General features: G+C 38.5%; 1 protein-coding gene and 1 long non-coding RNA gene across 4 annotated transcripts in view; one reads left to right on the top strand and one right to left on the bottom strand.

Moving 5' to 3' along the window:
• Positions 1-6,975: 6,975 nt before the first annotated feature.
• The window catches only part of LOC133638951 (zinc finger and BTB domain-containing protein 7C), a 57,671-nt gene continuing 44,065 nt past the window's right edge, over positions 6,976-20,581 (bottom strand). For both annotated transcript variants that reach the window (XM_062031999.1, XM_062031998.1), the window contains exons 2-4: positions 16,551-17,197; positions 14,747-15,396; positions 6,976-8,059 (exon numbers count right to left, since the gene is read on the bottom strand). In XM_062031999.1, coding sequence (XP_061887983.1) covers positions 7,531-8,059; positions 14,747-15,396; positions 16,551-17,174 — 1,803 coding nt within the window. In that variant the 5' untranslated portion in view covers positions 17,175-17,197 and the 3' untranslated portion in view covers positions 6,976-7,530. The remainder of the gene's footprint in view (positions 8,060-14,746; positions 15,397-16,550; positions 17,198-20,581) is intronic.
• Positions 16,577-20,581, top strand: part of LOC133638952 (uncharacterized) — a 94,710-nt gene continuing 90,705 nt past the window's right edge. The window contains exon 1 of one of the 2 annotated variants that reach the window (XR_009823708.1): positions 16,577-17,199. This is a non-coding gene — a long non-coding RNA (uncharacterized LOC133638952). Of the gene's footprint in view, positions 17,204-20,581 lie in introns of both variants that reach the window. The other variant, XR_009823707.1, reaches the window with a different exon arrangement.

Below are 20,581 nucleotides of genomic sequence, written 5' to 3'. Positions count from 1 at the left end.
TTATACATTTATCTTAGTCTCATAACATTCAATTTTTACGCAAAAACTTAACCGTAATGGTTATTTTTTGTCTTTTTAGTAAAATACATTTGAACTTAATCTTTATAACATTTATACTTTTTACGTAAAACCTTTACATTTAAACTTTGCGACTTATTTTTCATGGTAAACTTTTTTTTTTCTAGTAAAACACATTTCAACCTTGTCTTCATAACACTTCTTTTAAGCAAAAACGGAACATTACAACTTTACGACTTATTTATGGCTATATTACTGTGTGCGGCCATAATAGTCCTTCATACCTCTGACACGCACTCCTGAGTAAATGCTTGAGTAAAAATAAGTGTCAGCGTGTACTGTATATTGTGTAACTATGTACTACTGTATACGTATATACTGTATATATGTATTTGTGTATATATATATATATATATTTTAATATTTAGATATATACATATATCTAGGTATATGTATACTCTATATATATATATATACACTGTATATATATGTATATCCCAGTGTTCGGCAACCCGCGGCTCCGTAGTCGCATGCGGCTCTTTGACCACTCTGATGCGGCTTAGCTGCATACTTGCCGACCCCCCGAATTTCCCAGGAGACTTATGGATCTCAGTGTCTCTCCTAGATAACCCTCAGGGCAAATACAATCCTATTTTTACTCTAATTACTAAATTAAGGGCGTGCCCTAATTGCACTGCAGTAGTTGTCATCTATAGCATTTACAAACAGCGTGCCAGTCTGGCCACTTGTTGTATGTAGCTTTAACTTGCACACGTAGGAGACAGCAAGGCATACTTAGTCATCAGCCACACAGCTTACACTGACGGTAGCCGTATAAAAACAACTTTAACACTGTTACGTTACAAATATGCGCCACACTGTGAACCCACACCAAACAAGAATGAAAAACACATGTCTGGAGAACATCCCACCGTAACACAACATAAACACAACACAACCAATACCCAGAATCCCACGCAGCCCTAACTCTTCCGGTCTAGATTATACACCCCGCTACCACCAAACCCCCCCACACATCAACCCCCCCCCCCCCCCCCCTCCGTGCGTCGGTTGAGCGGAAGAGTTAGTGCTGCATGGGATTCTGGGTATTTGTTGTGTTGTGTTTATGTTGTGTTACAGTGCAGATGTTCTCCAGAAATGTGTTTGTCATTCTTTTTTGGTGTGGGTTCAAAGTGTGGCGCATATTTGTAACGTAACAGTGTTAAAGTTGTTTTATACGGCTATACCGTCAGTGTAAGCTGTGTGGCTGCTGAGCTAGTACGCCTTGCTGTCACTTACGTGAGCAAGCTGAAGCTGCATTCTACATGTGGACGAGCAGGTACACTGTATGGGCAGGCTGAAGAGGGTGTTAAAAGCAGTGCCATCACGCCCTGATATTCGGGAGTCTCCCGGAAATAGTGAGAGCGTTGGCAAGTATGACGCTATCCAGCGCCATTCATTCAAAACTCGCGGGCCGCACTAACATCAAATTTCCATATTAAAGTGCGTGTGTCCTAGACCCCTGGTTAACATAGCACAAAGCAATTTAAGCTTTGTATGTGGTGTTTTTCATTTTAAATTTAAATTTTTTTTGTGGCTCCCATTATTTTCTTTAATTTGTGAAACTTGCCAAAATGGCTCTTTGAGTGGTAAAGGTTGCCGACCCCTGGTATATCCGTATATATACGGAATATATGTATATACTGTGTGTGTGTGTATATATATATATATATATATATATATATATATATATATATATATATATATATATATATATATATATATATATTACTGTAATATAACAAAACAAAATAACCTGTGTAGCATTTTGCTGATAGGTCATTGTCTTCAGTAGCATTACAGTAGGTAGCTGTTTGCTTTTCTTCTGGTTGAGTGCAACGACAGACAGTTAATGTGTGTGTGTGTGTGTGTGTGTGTGTGTGTGTGTGTGTGTGTGTGTGTGTGTGTGTGTGTGTGTGTGTGTGTGTGTGTGTGTGTGTGTGTGTGTGTGTGAGAGTGTGTGTGTGTGTGTGTGAGTGTGTGTGTGTCTGTCCACTTATCAGCAGGCTTGACTACGTTTTTTTTCCTCAGACCCATTAGAGTTCGTTGTATGGACGTCCAGCAGTCGCCGTCAGACGCCACTCATCTTTGACACTGGAGGCAGGCGAGAAGGTCAAAGTTCACCTGGAGCGCGTTGACATGACAGCAGGTTAAGTTCCTCTTCCCTTTTTTTTATCCTTTACTATCAAACACCTTGAATGGTTGAAGTCATATCTTATGCAATATATCATCTATACACACATAATAACATAACCTGCAACATGGTGTTGCCTTGGCGACCTAGATAAGCAGTTATATTGGTGGACCAGCCAGGACACGTTTCTATTTAAGTGTTTTTGCACTAAAAACTACGGAAGTGTTCATAACTGATGTTGTAAGAAGTTACTTTAGCATTATTAGTTTACCACTTGTCAAAGGGTTAAAACTCTCAACTGTAGGGGAAACATGGGTGTTTAAAGAAAATAAAAAAATAACAATTGTTCCTTACTGTATCTTTAATCTAAAATGATATCTGAAATGTAAACACAAGAACTATGATCATTTCAATACAGCGAATATAATATCCGTGCACTGAACCAAAACACAATACATTGAAGGCTCCTCCAAGACAGTCTTCACTTCCTGTTTGCTGCAATCAATAAAGTTGCTCTTTAGTTAGCCCGGAAATTACTAAGATGCAGAGCAAGGGGGATGGAAATGATTCTAATGTGATTAAACGTCAACGTGGACGAGGATCAGGTGCATGCCGAGAGCGAGTTTAGCAAGCCAACATGAAGCTAACAGACATCTTCATCTGTTTGAGTCCTAAGTTGTTTTTTAGTTCATTAAAAAAACCCAGGCTGCCATGTGCATGCCAAAGCAACAGGGGGTGCTATAACCCTTCGCCACATGGCCCATATAGATAGACGCCGTGTATAATAATAACGTAAACAACACAATGTTGTTTATAAAATATGAGCGCGATTGGTTGTTTGTTTGTATTTGCCCTGCAATTGGCTGGTGGCCCACGTCAGCTGGGATAGGCCCCAGCTTATTCTCGACCCCTGAAAATAGATGGAAATAAAGCTGACTTGCATGAATAAATGGCCATCTTTCCGAGTAAATGATAATAATCAGTGTAGTTTTACGTTTGTGATTGTAGTTTGCAGTGAATCATACGGAGAGATGCTCCTAATATTTTGTTCCTGTCGTGTCACGTGACGTCATAGGATGACCAAAATATTAGAAACGGTGCTCAGTCTCTTTAATGGGACTGATGGGACTACTTAACCTTTGACAGCCATGTTAGGGCCTTCTCTTAACTGTATGCATATTTTAGCAGTCACTGTACGACTGGTGCCTCATGGACACACATACACACACATGCACATGCACACACACACACACACACACACACACACACACACACACACACACACACACACACACACACACACACACACACACACACACACACACACACACACACGCATTTTTGTATTTGTTACCTTCTTGAGACCTCCGAAAAATGCCTACCTCTCAAGTCCAACTTTTACAAGAAAAACTGAACATTTGTGCAATATCATGATAAAAGTTGGAATTTTACTGAATATCAGTCGCAATTTAACAAGAAAAGCTTAAAAATTTGGCCATTTTATGAAAAGAGTCGTAATTTTGCTCGACAGAAGTCACAATTTTGGAAGAAAACTTTAAACTGTTGGCAATATTAGAATAATAATCTGAATTTTACTTGGCAAAATTATGACAAAAGTCATAGTTTACAAGAACTGTAAGAACAACAACAAAAAATTGGCAATATTGTGATAAAAGGGACAAGCGGTAGAAAATGGATGGATGGATGTTCCCAGTTTGTGAGAAAAAGACTGCTTTTAGTTAATTCAATGTTTTATTTGTAATTGTTTTTTAATATTCATTATTTACTTCATGTTATTACAGTATGTCTCTATATACATATTTATTTATACATTTTTATAAATTTTGGCCAAAGGGGGCGCATTTCAATTTCTTACACACACTTGTTATTACATGTGTTGGCCAGAGGGGGAGCACTTCCAATTTTTACACACACTTGTTATTTCATATGTTGACCAGAGGGGGAGCACTTTTGAAATCGACACACAGTCAATTTGAAAAAAATCCTTCCTTATTGGGACCACCCTCATTTTGATAGATTTCACCACAAGGGGTGCAAATGAGATCTCTATTTTTTGTTTTTTGTAATCTGCTTAAGGCCGATGACAAACGAGTCACGGACCACAGATGGCCCCTGTGCCGCACTTTGGGCAACACAGCTGTAAAAGCTAACTGTTAATGGCCACTATAGTCTCAGTACCGTAGTGTATTTGTTCATCCTACGGTCACATATGGTACGCGGGTTATCATACGTCAGCACCAGAAGTCGTAAAATCAGCTGTTCACCTGGCAGGTTTTTTTGCGAATGAGTAGGGAAGCCCTTCTTTAGCTGCCTTCTTGTTTTATCATATGTTTCTGCCTTTGCACCTGTCAATGTTTACTTTTGTGTGCACATTAAATCAACAAAAAAAATCCTGACTTTGGAGCAATGTTCACAGACTGTAGTATTTGGCTCTCTATTAGATGCAATGTTTTTCCGTATTGGGACCATGATTTCAGTCCTAACTTGATCACCAGTCCTCATATGGAAGGTACTTTTCCTTGTTGATGTCTCAAGGAGGATACACACACAAGAACACACACACGCACACACACACTGAGCAAAGAAAACCAGAATGATGATGTCCTCATAGCCCAGCGTGTGTGTGTGTATGTGTGTATGTGTGTGGGTGTTTACTCAACTGCAGAAAGTGCCAGGCATACATAGTTCATTCACTTTTATTTTTAAAACATTTTTATAATATGTATTGCTATGTACTACAGTATGTATGATGAATTTATAACATTACATGCTAAAAACCCTACTGTCACATGGTCATATGAGTCCGAGCAGAATGGCGTCTACTTGATGTATGTAATTATTCAAGTGTGCGACTGATTGGGGGCTTAATTAAAAAAAGATGCTTGATTTTTGCCATTTGCAGCCAGACTTGGCATAATAAATATCATCTGTCGCCATTTTCTTGTCAGCGATGTCATTTCCTGGCTTGAAAGGGTGCTGTTTATTTTGGTGGTTGCTAAGCGACCCTCCAGCGGTGAAGCAACACATGTGAATTTGGTGCACAAGTTTATTTTAGTCTTTAAATTTAGTGAGCGACCATCAATGTTAGTAGATGTCGGTTTCCTGCATGCCGACCCTCTTGAGTTGTGACTTCCTGACCTCTTTCGTGTTGTCCCCGCGTTGTCACTTTTTGTCCAACACAAAGATGCTCTCATAATAGTCCCTACATGTGTGCGTGTGTGTGTGTGTGTGTGTGTGTGTGTGTGTGTGTGTGTGTGTGTGACAAAGTGTGTGCAGTTGCATGTTATGCTCATGCACATCCTCCTAGGAAGTTTTGCAGAACAATGCTGCTTTAAGTTTGACCTTCTGTCCTCCACGCTCTGTTAGCTGCATGAGGACATTCACATTCTAAACAAAATACCATCAAAAAGGACCTCTAATTGACGTATGTTGCAACATTTAAATGAATACATGTTAATATAATCGTTAAAGAGTCAAGCCTTACTTCATATGTCAATCATGTCATTGTAGAATTTTGAATTACACAGGATTATTCACTATGTAACTCTCTGGCGCCTCCAAGCGGGACAAATGCGCATTACACCAGAAGTGGTAAAGTCAAGTTTTGGTTGCAGTTCCACGTTTTGGCCGCTGGAGGGAAAGCGAACCACATTAACATGGTAATACTACACTTATAAGGTATATGATTGTATTATTTCAAACCTAAGTTCAAAATATCATTGTAACGAAATAAAAGTATTATGAAACAAGGCAAAACGTTTTACAAATAATATACTACTAACACTAATAACACACAGAGTATATACTTACAATAACAGTATATTTGTGTACATTAAATAATAAAACAATGGCGTGTAATAGAAATAGTCAATATTTCAATCCATCTTGAACCTGCTGTAGGTTGAAACGAATACCTACAGTACAAATAGTACAACAACCAAAAAAATACTAGTAGTATAGAATACTAGTAATAATAATCAATACATATAAAAACGCCTATATATATATATATATATATATATATATATATATATATATATATATATATATATATATATATATATATATATATATATAAAATAATCAACATATTAATTATGTGTGTTTTTATTCATCTCCGTTAAACCTGCTATAAGTACAAAAAAAACAGTACACAGTATATCGATAATATAAATGTACAGATTGAAAAAAATATTAGGTGTAATGATTACTCACTATTTCAAGTTTATTGATCGATGAAATATTAGGTAAAAAAATAAAAAATAAACTGTATATATATATATATATATATATATATATATATATATATACATACACACACTGTATATATGTAAATCCCGTATATATACGGAATATATGTATATACTGAGTGTATGTGTGTATATATATATATATATATATATATATATATATATATATATATATATATATATATATATATATATATATATATATATATATATATATATATATATATATATATATATATATATATATATGATAAAAAATATAAATAATAGTAGTAGAACTCACTAAATTCGAATGGTATAAAATTTGGTCCCATACTTATTAATTATTTCAGTATGAATATAAGAAGTATCAATCCAAAAATACAAATACAAAACTTTTGTAATGTTACAAAATAAAAAAATCTAATCTATAGATATTAAATAATATAGTAAAATGTATTGTTAAATTATAAATATTTCAGTTTAATCTATATGCGGTTTGTCAATGTAATCTCTATATAAAAAGATATTTAGCTAAAATATTGAATATAAACAATTAAAAAAGCTCTTACACAAAAAAACACCAAAGTTTAACATTTAAAGTCTTTATAAAACATTTGCAAAATATAGCCAAGGCTCATTCATCATTTTAAATATGCATAAATAGCACAAAAAAAAAGAAAAGAAAATAACAAATATAATTTTCAAGTCAAATAAATGTGATTGTTGGCAGCAGAAAGAAGCCCAGAAAGCGTCAGTCAGACACATACATAGTTCATGTATGACATAGTGCTGTATTTCAGGAGTGTTTAATGACTGCAAAGGAAATAAGACGTGTTGTGTTTATGTACAATAGTGCAGTGGAAGTGCTCGTTTTGTTTTTGTTTTTTGCTTGATTACGTGTATTTTTTCACCCAGAAAGTCCTGATTCCTCCACAATAACTGTGTTACATTCAAATGCCAATACAGGCGGCGAAATTTCCTGAACATGAACGCATCTTAAAAAAAAATCTCCCTTGTAAACATTGACAGTCTTCTTTTTAGCATTAAGTACGATTTGAAAGCTCTTCATGTGGCCGACTCAGGGATGGGCGGGGCCCGCTCGAGTCTCACCGTCCAGGGGTCAGAGGTCGCCGCGTAATAAGGCGATCTGGTGAGTACGTCTTCTCCCGCCAGGGCGAAGGCGAACACTCCTCGCTGCCTCTCCGCTCCTTCCTTCTCCTCCTCGCCGTTCAAACCCAGAAGTCCCCGGCCCTTCCCTTCCTCGTACGCCGACTTAAACGCGCCGCCGGTGGTGACGTTAGTGGCAGGCGGGCACAGGAAGTTGCCCGCCGGCGCAGCCGACCTCCAGGCGGCGGGCTTGCGTCCCCGGCGCGGGCGGGAGATTCGGCAGCTCTGCCTCTTGATGTGTCGGTGCAGGTGGTCGGAGCGCGTGAAGCTCTTGTAGCAGTGCTCGCACTGGTAGGGACGCACGCCCGTGTGGATGCGCAGGTGGTTCTTCAGGTCGTAGTTGTGCACAAACTTGGAGTTGCAGTGCAGGCAGATGTACGGCCGCTCGCCCGTGTGCTTCCTCATGTGGATCTTCAGCTTGTCCTGTCTGGCGACACAACAAAGAACACACTCAGGTCATCTGTTGATTGTGTGCAATACTTGGCTGACACCAGCAGAGGTGCCGTTGAGTCACTATGAGCGTATGGACAACTAAGCGAGAGGCGCCATGTGTGGTAGGTAGGACTTGGGCATGCAAGTCCGTTAGTTTTCCTGACAAAACACACCAAAATAATAACTCTAAATATAGTTCTAAAAATATACAATAAAACATTGCTTTTATTTCCTCAAAGTAGCATATATAATGATTAGGGATGTTCGATAATATCAGACTGCCGATATAATCGGCCGATAAATGCTTTAAAATGTAATATCGGGAATTATCGGTTTCAAAATTATCGGTATCTGTTTCAAAAAGTAAAATGTATGACTTTTTAAAACGCCGCTGTGAACACGGACGTAGTGAGAAGTACAGAGTGCCAATAAACCTTAAAGGCACTGCCTTTGCGTGCCGGCCCAATCACATAATATCTACGGCTTTTCACACACACAAATGAATGCAAATCATACTTGGTCAACAGCCATACAGGTCACACTGAGGGTTACCGTATGAACAACTTAAACACTGTTACAAATATGCGCCACACTATGAACCCACACCAAATAAGAATGACAAACACATTTCGGGAGAACATCCGCACCGTAACACAACATAAACACAACGGAACAAATACCCAGAACCCCTTGCCGCACTAACTCTTCCGGGACGCTACAATATACACCCCCCCGCTACCCCCACCCCAACCCCGCCCACCTCAACCTCCTCATGCTCTCTCAGGGAGAGCATGTCCCAAATTCCAAGCTGCTGTTTTGAGGCATGTTAAAAAAAAAAGAATGCACTTTGTGACTTCAATAATAAATATGGCAGTGCCATGTTGGCATTTTTTTCCATAACTTGAGTTGATTTATTTTGGAAAACCTTGTTACATTGTTTAATGCATCCAGTGGGGCATCACAACAAAATTAGGCATAATAATGTGTTCATTCCACGACTGTATATATCGGTATCGGTTGATATCGGAATCGGTAATTAAGAGTTGGACAATATCGGAATATTGGATATCGGCAAAAAAGCCATTATCGGACATCTCTAATAACGATAATTTCGGGGCAATTTTGCGGCCGTTTTTTTGACGCACTCAACAGTCATGCAGTGTTAGTGACCAGCGGGCTTCTAACATGCTCCCCCCAGCAAAATGTACGTCATAAAATACAGAACGACCAAAACTGAATGTATTACCTTCATTTTGGCAAAGTCTTCATAGCTTTGGACCATGGTGTCTGCCTCCAACGAAGTGTTTGTAATCACTGCGCTATTGCTTGGATTTACATGGCGTCAAGTCCGGCTCATTAAATATGCGTGGTGGTCAAGCCAGCGTCTGTTCTCATTGGGTATTAGGCACCATTTGGCCTTTCTTGAAGAAAAATGTGTATATATATATATATATATATATATATATATATATATATACAGTACAGGCCAAAAGTTTGGGCACATCTTCTCATTCAATGTCTTTTCTTTATTTTCATGACTATTTACATTGTAGATTGTCACTGAAGGCATCAAAACTATGAATGAACACATGTGGAGTTATGTACTTAACAAAAAAAGGTGAAATAACTGAAAACATGTTTTATATTCTATTTTTTTCAAAATAGCCACCCTTTGCTCTGATTACTTTTTTACTTTTCCGCACACTCTTGGCATTCTCTCAATGAGCTTCAAGAGGTAGTCACCTGAAATGGTTTTCACTTCACAGGTGTGCTTGAAGCTAATCGAGAGAATGCCAAGAGTGTGCAAAACAGTAATCAGAGCAATGTATGTATATGTATGTATGTATGTATGTATATATATATATCTATATACATATATGTATATATGTGTGTGTGTGTGTGTGTGTGTGTGTGTGTATGACAAGACGACCTCTTTAAAGCTCTGTAATCAATCAGAAATATCAAGCAGCTAAATGTCAAACATGGATAAGTGTGGAGAGAGCGTTTTGCTTTTTTCCCATCATGCCTTGCAATATATTTAAATGAGTGTAAATTCAAATTTTTTATTGTGATGGGACAGTTTTTTTAATATCCACAAAGTTCAGTGAACAGGTTGTGTTATGTGTGACCATGTGTGTTAACTTTTTGTGCTGGTTGAATTTTTTTCTCTGCACCATGACTAGGAAAGGTTGTTTGGATTGGGTCATATGAGTAAATGTTGTCCATGAGGGGTCAAGAGAGTACACATCACTGACCTGAGTTCCTTACATTGTCCACAAGATGGTGATAAATTGCCACCTGTCAGACCCCTGGGTATTTAAATTCAATATGAAAACACCGGGCATGGCCGAATTGTTTATTGAACTTTATTATTTGACCCGCGGACCGTGGTTTGGACACCCCTGTTTTAGGCTGTACAAACCGTTCAAATCGCAAAAAGGATAAACGTTTCTTCACAGTTCCTCAAGAGATAATCAAGAAGGGCGGAAGAGTGCAAGATTTTACGAAAGACGACCATAAACGTGGCCTGCACTCCAGCACAAGAGAGCACAGTCAAAGAACAAACAAGTTTACAGTGATTACTTCGATAAAGGTTTGTTTGATATACTTTTAACATTTAGTATTTCCCAATTAAGTATTATCTTGATATTATTGGTATCTTATCTCGTTTCGGAGTTTTTAAAAATCATTTTTGCTACGAGTGTTTTGAAAAGCACCAACTCGGCGAGTCTACATAAAAGAAAGCAAATGTGAGCAAAACCTACAACAGTTATTAATAAGCTTTTACCAAAGGCAACAATCATAAATGAATCTTTCAGCACCAACACAATGTTGACATCCATAGTTATATTTTGATAAAGACGGGGAAAAACACGCTGCTCGTAAACGGCGCATACACAGCAACAAACATGGCACCTTCGACGCAAAAGTTAAATCATGAAATGCGACCTTACCCGAGCAAAAATGATGCATATTTATCCAGGAGAGTCTTGATACCAATTTCCTTGACCCAACCACACACAAAGAAGTTTTAGACCGCTATGCTTTTCCAAGTCTGTTTTGTCATTTAGAATGACGTCTGGAGCACAATAGTTCGATATGTCTGGGAACTCCACCGACGGATAATCCTTCATATAACTCCATCCATCCATTTTCTACCACTTGTCCCTTTCGGGATCGCGGGGGGTGCTGCCCCTGTCCCACCGTGCTGCCCCCTTCATATAACTCAACAACTTTTATTTTTTTAATGTTTAGGGATCTACTCCATTGCATAGTTAGATTTTTTTGCTCGTATCTACTTGTAATTAGAGATGTCCGATAATGTCTTTTTTGCCGATATTCCGATATTGTCCAACTCTTAATTACCGATTCCGATATCAACCGATACCGATATATACAGTCGTGGAATTAACACATTATTATGCCTAATTTTGTTGTGATGCCCCGCTGGATGCATTAAACAATGTAACAAGTTTTTCCAAATTAAATCAACTCAAGTCATGGAAAAAAATGCCAACATGGCACTGCCATATTTATTATCGAAGTCACAAAGTGCATTCTTTTTTTTAACATGCCTCAAAACTCCCTGAGAGAGCATGACGAGGTTGAGGTGGGCGGGGTTGGGTGGGCGGTGTGGAGGTGGAGGTGGGGGGAAGTAGGGGGTAGCAGGGGTGTATATTGTAGGGTCCCGGAAGAGTTAGTGCTGCAAGGGGTTCTGGGTATTTGTTCTGTTGTGTTTATGTTGTGTTACGGTGCGGATGTTCTCCCGAAATGTGTTTGTCATTCACAGTGTGCCGCATATTTGTAACAGTGTTAAAGTTGTTTATACGGCTACCCTCAGCGTGACCTGTATGGCTGTTGACCAAGTACGCCTTGCATTCACTTGTGTGTGTAAAAAGCCGTAGGTATTATGTGACTGGGCCGGCACACAAAGGCAGTGCCTTTAAGGTTTATTGGCACTCTGTACTTCTCCCTACATCCGTGTACACAGCGGCGTTTTAAAAAGTCATACATTTTACATTTTGAAACCGATACCGATCATTTTGAAACCGATACCAATATTTTCCGATGTTACATTTTAAAGCATTTTTCGGCCGATTATGTCGGCAGTCCGATATTATCGGACATCCCTACTTTTAATGGTAAGATCTAGGCCCCATGCGTACTCTGATAGTTCCCACGCTGTTTGCTGCACAACAGCCATCCTGGCTTGGTTGACCACCACTGGTTGTCACGTGACAGAATACAAGCAATATATGCCTGTGCTTTTTCATAGGTATGGCTTCCTGCTTTCATTATCACCATATTGACTTGAACACTGAACTAAAGCTGCTTTTTACTCCAGTATTTGTGAGTTTAGTTCAAATTATCGGTTGACACATGCAGAAAGGGTGCAAGTTTGAAGCAAAGTCTTGTCAGGCAAGTGTATTAATTCGCTGTTACTAAGAGTGCAATATACCACATTTCCCATATGCATGTACGCTATTCTTGCTTATCTTGCACAAAAAAATCATTGAGGAGATTACTTGAAACCGGGTTGTCCATAGTCTCTCTAGACACGAATCTGACAACGAGTGTCTAAAGAAGGACCGTGATGTTGCTATGACACATCTCACTGGAAACAGGAGCTCAGAACATTCGGAGGGTGATACCTACAGTTTTGTAAATATTGTGCAACATTATTGGTAAAACCGTACAAATGTTCTACCCTTTCTTGTTGTCGCATGACCCTCTGTCAACCAATCAACAGACGGCAGTGTCCCTACAAGTAAACGCCGCCTTAGGGTGCTGAAGTGGAACAGAGGCGTTAATTACATATTTTAATAATACAATATTTTTTGGTCTATTTCAATTGAATGTTCCCTGCTGGGTAGAAACAGTGTTTTCAGCCCATTGATGTTCCTCTAAGTATTATAGTACTCCAATGCACTTCCTAAAGTTATATAGTTATGGTTACCTATCTATTATTATTTTATACATAAATATTCTGTCCATGTATAAGTTTTTAATATGTTAAAATAGAGGTGGGAGAGTAAGAAATGGGTAAAAAAAACAATACATTAGTAGAATTGGGGGTTTCCACACTTTTAGGATCATAGATGAGGTGAACAGCAGCGAGAAAAATGTGGGTGGCTCGTTTTCAGGTTAACCTCACTGCTCTTTTGACACTAAACACAATGTTGCTGGCAAGCAGTCTCGGGTGCTGTTGGCCTCTTTTTAAAGGTCAGCTGGTATAGGCTCCAGCTCATCAGTGAACCTAAACAGCTTAAGCCGTACAGATAGATAGTTGTTTGTCTATATGTGCTCTGTGATTCAATCAACTGGCAACAAGACTAGTGGGTAGTCCACCTCTCGTAGTCTTAGTTACCTATTATAGATTCCAGCTGCTGGGGACTATCCCAGCTGACTTTGGCCTAGAGACAGGAGATACTCTGGACTGGTCAACCAGAGGCCACATACAGTGACAAACAATGATCTATATCACTTATCCTGGAAGGGATCGTCCATTCACTACCATCCTGTATGTGGCCACAAGTGTGCTGGAGCCTATCACAGTGGGCTTTAGGATGAAAGGCAGACTACAACCTGGACTGGTCACCAGAGCACATATTCTGTATACAACCAACCATTCATTAATTCGTTTTGAATACAGCTTATCCTGTATGGGGTCACAAGTGTGCTGGAGCCTATCCCAGTTTACTTTGTCAAATAGGTGGTACACATGCTGGACTTGTCGCCTGTCAATCGCAGGCCACATACAGTTTTAAAAATAATAATAATTACCAATCTATGCAGCTTATCTTGTACGGTGTCACACATGTGCTGGAGCCTATCCCAGTTGACTTTGTGAAATAAGCGAGATACACCCTGGACTTGTCGCCACATATAGTTTTAAAAATAATAATAATAATTACCAAACTATACCGCTTATCTTGTGCGGTGTCACACATGTGCTGGAGCCTATGCCAGTTGACTTTGTGAAATAGGTGGGACACACCCTGGACTTGTCACCAGTCAATCAGAGGCCACATACAGTTTTTAAAAACAATCACTAATACCACTTATCCTGTATGGGGTCACACGTATGCTGGAGCTTATCCCAGTTGACTTTGTGAAATAAGCTGGATACACCCTGGACTTGTGGCCAGTCAATCAGAGGCCACATACAGTTTAAAAAAATAATAACCAATACCAAGCTATACCGCTTATTTTGTTTGTAGTCACAAGTGTGCTGGAGTCTATCCCAGTTAAATTGGTGAAAGAGGTGGGGTATACCCTGGACTTGTCGCCAGTCAATCAGAGGCCTCATACAGTTTTTATAAACAATCTATGCCGCTTATTCTGCATGGCGTCACACGTATGCTGGAGCCTACACCACTTGACTGTGAAAGAGGCTGGATACACCCTTTTGGCCAGTCAGTCAGAGGCCACATACAGTTTTTACAAACAATGATCTATGCCAATCTTATCCTGTATGGGGTCCCATATGTGCTGGAGCCTATCCCAGGTGACTTTGTGAAAGAGCGGGGCGCCCCTTGACTTGCCACAATATAGACATATATCTCTTATACTGTTCAGGGTCACAGGTGAGCTGGAGCCTATCCCAGCTAAGGTTGTTACTGTTGTTGGAAAGGTTTCATTCAGAACATGCAGTGTGATGTTAGTGAAGTGATGGTCTCACCTGGTGAAGCGCACCTCACAGATAGTACACATGTATGGTTTCTCTCCCGTGTGCGTCCTCATGTGTCGCGGTAGTTTCCCGGCGCCTTGGATGATCTTGTTGCAGATTGGACATTGCTGCGAAGACTTGGGCTTCATCTTCCTCTCCTCCTCCAGCTGCCAGGGCGGGAAGAGCGCCCCCAGCTGGGAGGCCGAGTTCAGGAAGTTCAGGTAGGACCGCAGCTCCGCCTCGTCCTTGACCGCCGAGGGCGGCGGCACGGAGCCTGGGGCGCCCACGGAGCCACACAGGCCCGAGCTGACGAACTCCTTGAGGAAGTCGCTGTGGAGCAGACCGGGCGGGACTTCCTCTTTCATTTCCTCCTTGATGATCTCTTGCTTGACGGCCAGGTTGAGGGGGCCGGCGGAGGCGGGCGGCGGGAAGGCGGCCAGGACGCGTGGCGACGCCCCTGCGCGGGGGCGCTGATGGAGGCCGGGGTCGAGGAAACTCTGAGGGAAGGCCGGGAAGTCGGCCGCCCACATGGAAGGGTAGAAGGCGGGCAGGAGAGGCGAGAAGTTGGCCCTCCTGTCTAAAGTGGACATGCGGGGGTACAAGCCGTCCTGGAGGAGCGACGCGATGGAGAAGTCCTTCAGGGCGCGGTTCTCCAGACTCTCCTGCGACACCACAAAAGGTCAAAGGTTAGTGCTCATGGAAAAATTTTGCATAAAAGTTAGAGATGGCCGATAATATCGGCCGATAAATGCTTTAAAATGTAATATCGGAAATTATCGGTTTCAAAATTATCGGTATCGGTATCAAATTTATGACTTTTTAAAACGCTGCTGTGTACACGGACGTAGGGAGAAGTACAGAGCACCAATAAACCTTAAAGGCACTGCCTTTGCGTGCCGGTCCAGTCACATAATATATGCGGTTTTTACACACACACAAGTGAATGCAATGCATACGTGGTCAACAGCCATACAGTTCACACTGAGGGTGTCCATATAAACAACTTTAACACTGTTACAAATATGCGCCACACTCTGAACCCACACCAAACAAGAATGACAAACACATTTCGGGAGAACATCCGCACCGTAACACAACATAAACACTACAGAACAAATACCCAGAACCCCTTGCAGCACTAACTCTTCCGGGACGCTACCACCAAACACCCCATCTCCCAAATTCGGAGGTCTCAAGGTTGGCAAGTAGGCTCTAGTATACTCTGGACTGAAGCTGTGTGCCTTCATTGTTTTTGTAGCTGTTGTTTTGAGGCATGTTTAAAACAAAATAAAGAAATATTGCACTTTGTGAAAGTCAAAGTATAGTATTTCCCATAGTTGTAGTGGGTATCAGGATTATCTCAGGGAGAGCATGTCCCAAATTTTAAGCTGTTTTGAGGCATGTTAAAAAAAAAAGCACTTTGTGACTTCAATAATAAATATGGCAGTGCCATGTTGGCACTTTTTTCCATAACTGGAGTTGAAGTTGTTCTCTTATTTCGGAAAACCTTGTTTTTGATTGACTGATTGAAACTTGTATTAGTACATAGCACAGTACAGTACATATTCCGTACAATTGGTAACACCCGAATACGTTTTTCAACTTGTTTAATCAATTCATGGTAAAGTTACATTGTTTAATGCATCCAGCGGGGCATCACAACAAAATTATGCATAATAATGTGTTAATTCCACGACTGTATATATCGGTATCGGTTGATATCGGAATCGGTAATTAAGAGTTGGACAAAATCGGAATATCGGATATCGGCAAAAAAGCCATTATCGGACATCTCTATTAAAAGTTGATTTTCTACCTGTTTTCCACTCATGTTGTCAGCTGACGTCTCCTGGTAGGAGGAAGTGCTGGGAGCTGGCGACTCATCCATCCCCAGAGGCTCCGCCATACTTTCCGACGACCTCAGCGACCTTTCATCGTCCTCGTCCTCCTCATTCCTCGACTCCTCTTCTTCCTCCTCCTCATCCTCCTCCTCCTCGTCATCGTCCATGTCCCTCCCTGCGCCCTCTCCCCCGCTGTCCATGATCTCCAAGCACACGTTGATGATGCACGGGATCTCCAGCATGCGAGCGGCGTTCAAGATCTCCTTCACGTTGGACGCCGTCACCGTCAGCGTGGAGGTGTAGGCGAACTCCAGGATGGCCGTGAGCGAATCTGGGGCGACAAAGTCTATTTCGTAGATGGCGGTGTGGTGGTGGCGCCCGTCCTCCAGGCTCCCGGTGGCCACGGTGAAAAGCTTCTTGAAATACTGGCTGCACGCCGCCAGCACCGAGCGGTGGGTGCGGTACTCTTGGTCGCACACGATCAGGACGACGTCGCAGAGGAGGCCGTCACGCCGCTGCTCGTTGAGGCTGCACAGGACATCGCTGCTGTGGTTTGGGAAGGGGATCCCGATCCGGTCTTCCTCCCTGTGGTGGACCATCCTCTGGTCTCAGGTCTGATCTTCTGTAGGTAGGAGCCAACACACACACACCAAAATTACTTTTCTTTGCTTCATGATAACAATGTTTCAAAGATTCCATTCAGGGAAGTTTATTGTCATACCAGCACAGACGTGAGACACGTGAGATGACACAATTCACTTCTTCGTCTTCTAGAAGCATTTGACTCACTTTCTTTCCCCAAAACGTTTCCATTATAAATAGATGACCGTTTCAAATTAAAATAATCCAAAGTAATTTCATATAAACAAAAGCACTCCCCCAAAAAAGTTTAGTAATAAAAATATTAAAACTATTTAAATGTTTTTTTTTTAAATTAAATATAGGCTCCAGCACCCCCCGCAACCCCAAAAAGGGACAAGCGGTAGAAAATAAATGGATGGATAAAAAAATAAAAAAACATCTAAAACATTTGAAATAACCATTTTTTCATATTAAAAAATACCGTACTTGTTAATGAATACTTGAAATACTAAATAAAATGTGTACTAAACTCTAAATTTCAACATATTATAAAAAATATTTTGGAATTAAATATAATGTTTTAATAAATAATAAAACACACTCTCTCTCTCTCTCTCTCTCTCTCTCTCTCTCTCTCTCTCTCTCTCTCTCTCTCTCTCTCTCTCTCTCTCTCTCTCTCTCTCTCTCTCTGTCTCTCTCTCTCTCTCGCTCTCTACATTAATCTGTTGAGAATGTTATTTTACTACAATATTTATTTAGTATTATCTATTTAGTATTTTTACTATGTATTAGCATTTATTTTTTTAATAAAAAAATGGCCATTTCAAATGTTTTGGAATTTTTAAAAATCTTATTTGCCATTTTTTTAATCAAAATTTTTTGTAATCAAAATGTTTTTGTATATATATATATATATATATATATATATATATATATATATATATATATATATATATATATATATATATATATATATACAAAAACATTTTGATTACAAAAATTTTTGATATATATATATATATATATATATATATATATATATATATATATATATATATATATATATGTATATATATATATATATATACAAAAAATTTAGATTAAAAAAAATGGCAAAGTCTAATTTTTTTGTATATATATATATATATATATATATATATATATATATATATATATATACACACAAAACATTTACATAAAAAAATGGCAAATAAGTAATCTAAATGTTTTGTATATATATATATATATATATATATATATATATATATATATATATATATATATATATATATATATATATATATATACAAAAAATGTTGATTAAAAAATGGCAAATAAGAAAAAAAAAATCAATTTTTTTTGTATATATACAGTATATATATATATATATATATATATATATATATATATATATATATATATATATATATATATATACACAAAAAATGTAGATAAAAAAATGGCAAATAAGTAATCTAAATGTTTTGTATGTATATATATATATATATATATATATATATATACAAAAAATGTTGATTAAAAAAATGGAAAATAAGATAAAAAAAAAATCAAAAAATTTTGTATATATATATATATATATATAAAAATTTAGATTAAAAAAATGACATAAGATTTTTAAAAATCCAAAATATTTGAAATGGCCATTTTTTAATAAAAAAAAATACATGCTAATACATAGTAAAAATACTAAATAGATAATACTAAAAAGATTTTGTAGTAAAATAACATTTTCAACATATTTTAAAAATGTCTTTAAAAAACATTTCTAAATCATTTGAAACATCCTTTTTTTAATGAAAAAAGTTTTTAACAAATACTAACAATACTACATACTGTAAATATTACAGTATTATTTTAAATTTTTTTCATGTAAAGTATTATTAATTCCACTTATAATATTCATATATAGGTAAGATATAATTGTCTTTATTTTGTATTTTATTCATGGTAGAGGTCATTGGTTCGATTTCCATTAGGAAGGGCATCCGCTGTAAAAACTAAGTCAAAACCATCAATGCGATTGACTCTCTGCAGCGTTGCTTGATAGATCAAAGTGAAAATAGAAATTACCAAATATGGTCCTTGCCTTGAAAAAAGATTTCAGTTTGTAAAATGCGCAATGTCTGTATTAGACCATCACGATTAACACAAGAATGCAACGGTGCTTATTTAAATGCCATATCAGCATCACTGTTCAAGGGAACCCCATCATCTTGATAAGTCCTCTTTCGAAAAGACAAAATGGCACATTAAGGACAGCGGGGGAGAGGGGCCGCCTATGTCATAGGCGACATGTTAGGAGAGAACCACAAAAGAGGTCAGATTGTTCTCGAGATTAACACAACATCCTGCCTGAGGGGGCCCACTCTGCACATTTATCTTCACGTGTATTAGAACAACTTGAGTCCACCTGGATGCTTACTTAACTTCTTTTTACACTTCAAGTACAGAATGTTACAATTTAACTCAAACGTCGCGTGTACCGTTATAAATGGTTTCATGATGACGACAGTTTGACCCTGGAACAGATCATTTCTATTTTATTATATCTAATGGAAAAAGTGTACAACTGAACACAACATTGGTTGACTCGCATGCTGGAGCACATTCTTTTCAACTTTTAGAGGTTAGTAGCATGAAAATAACCCCTGTGTTTACCTGCAGCCCCACAAATAACAGCCGTGTGTGTGGTTAATTATCTTGTTGCTAGGGAACAGTTGCTATGATGATGCCATTAATAGCGTTAGGATACCTGTGTAAACACCTAGTGGGAAAAAGTTGAACAAAAGTCCAAAGATAAGACGATCGTTTTATGACGTCCTGTCTCCTGGGACAGGAGGGGCAACTCTGAACTCTTACTTCTTATACTATTTTTTATTATAATTCAAAACTAGAAGGTAATGCAACCACTGGACATATCTCAGCTAATATATAAAGACAATAAATGATGCTAATTAATCATACTTACCAATCTAATCATAAAAATGTTTGAAAAAAGTGTAAAAAATGAATACTATTTTTTTTTCTTCTTGAAACTATTTTTGGGGGTCAAATTGTTTAAATTGAAATATTTTTGAATGGTAATTTTTTTTTTTACGCAATATCAGATGCTGTTTGAAATAAAAATGACAAAATACTGAAAACACATATAAAGGCTTTCAAGCACACGTCAAAACAACAAGTGGCGTTATCAACAGGTTGTTTGAGCCAATCAGAAGCCTGAAGAAAGTCACTGATGATGGCATACACTTTACGGTATTGTACTTCTTAAAACAGGCAGTGACAAAACATTGCGTCTTGACAAAGCGTCTTCCTGCTGGAAAATGTTGAGTGAATTGGCTTGTGAGACAGCCACTTCTGATGCATTCTTAGCTGCATCACTCTATTTTTCATTTTTGTATTT

The sequence above is a fragment of the Entelurus aequoreus genome, linkage group LG21 (assembly GCF_033978785.1).
Source record: "Entelurus aequoreus isolate RoL-2023_Sb linkage group LG21, RoL_Eaeq_v1.1, whole genome shotgun sequence".
NCBI classification, from domain to species: Eukaryota; Metazoa; Chordata; class Actinopteri; order Syngnathiformes; family Syngnathidae; genus Entelurus; species Entelurus aequoreus.
Note: the sequence above shows the minus strand (reverse complement) of the source record. Positions and strands in the feature narration are given on the sequence as shown.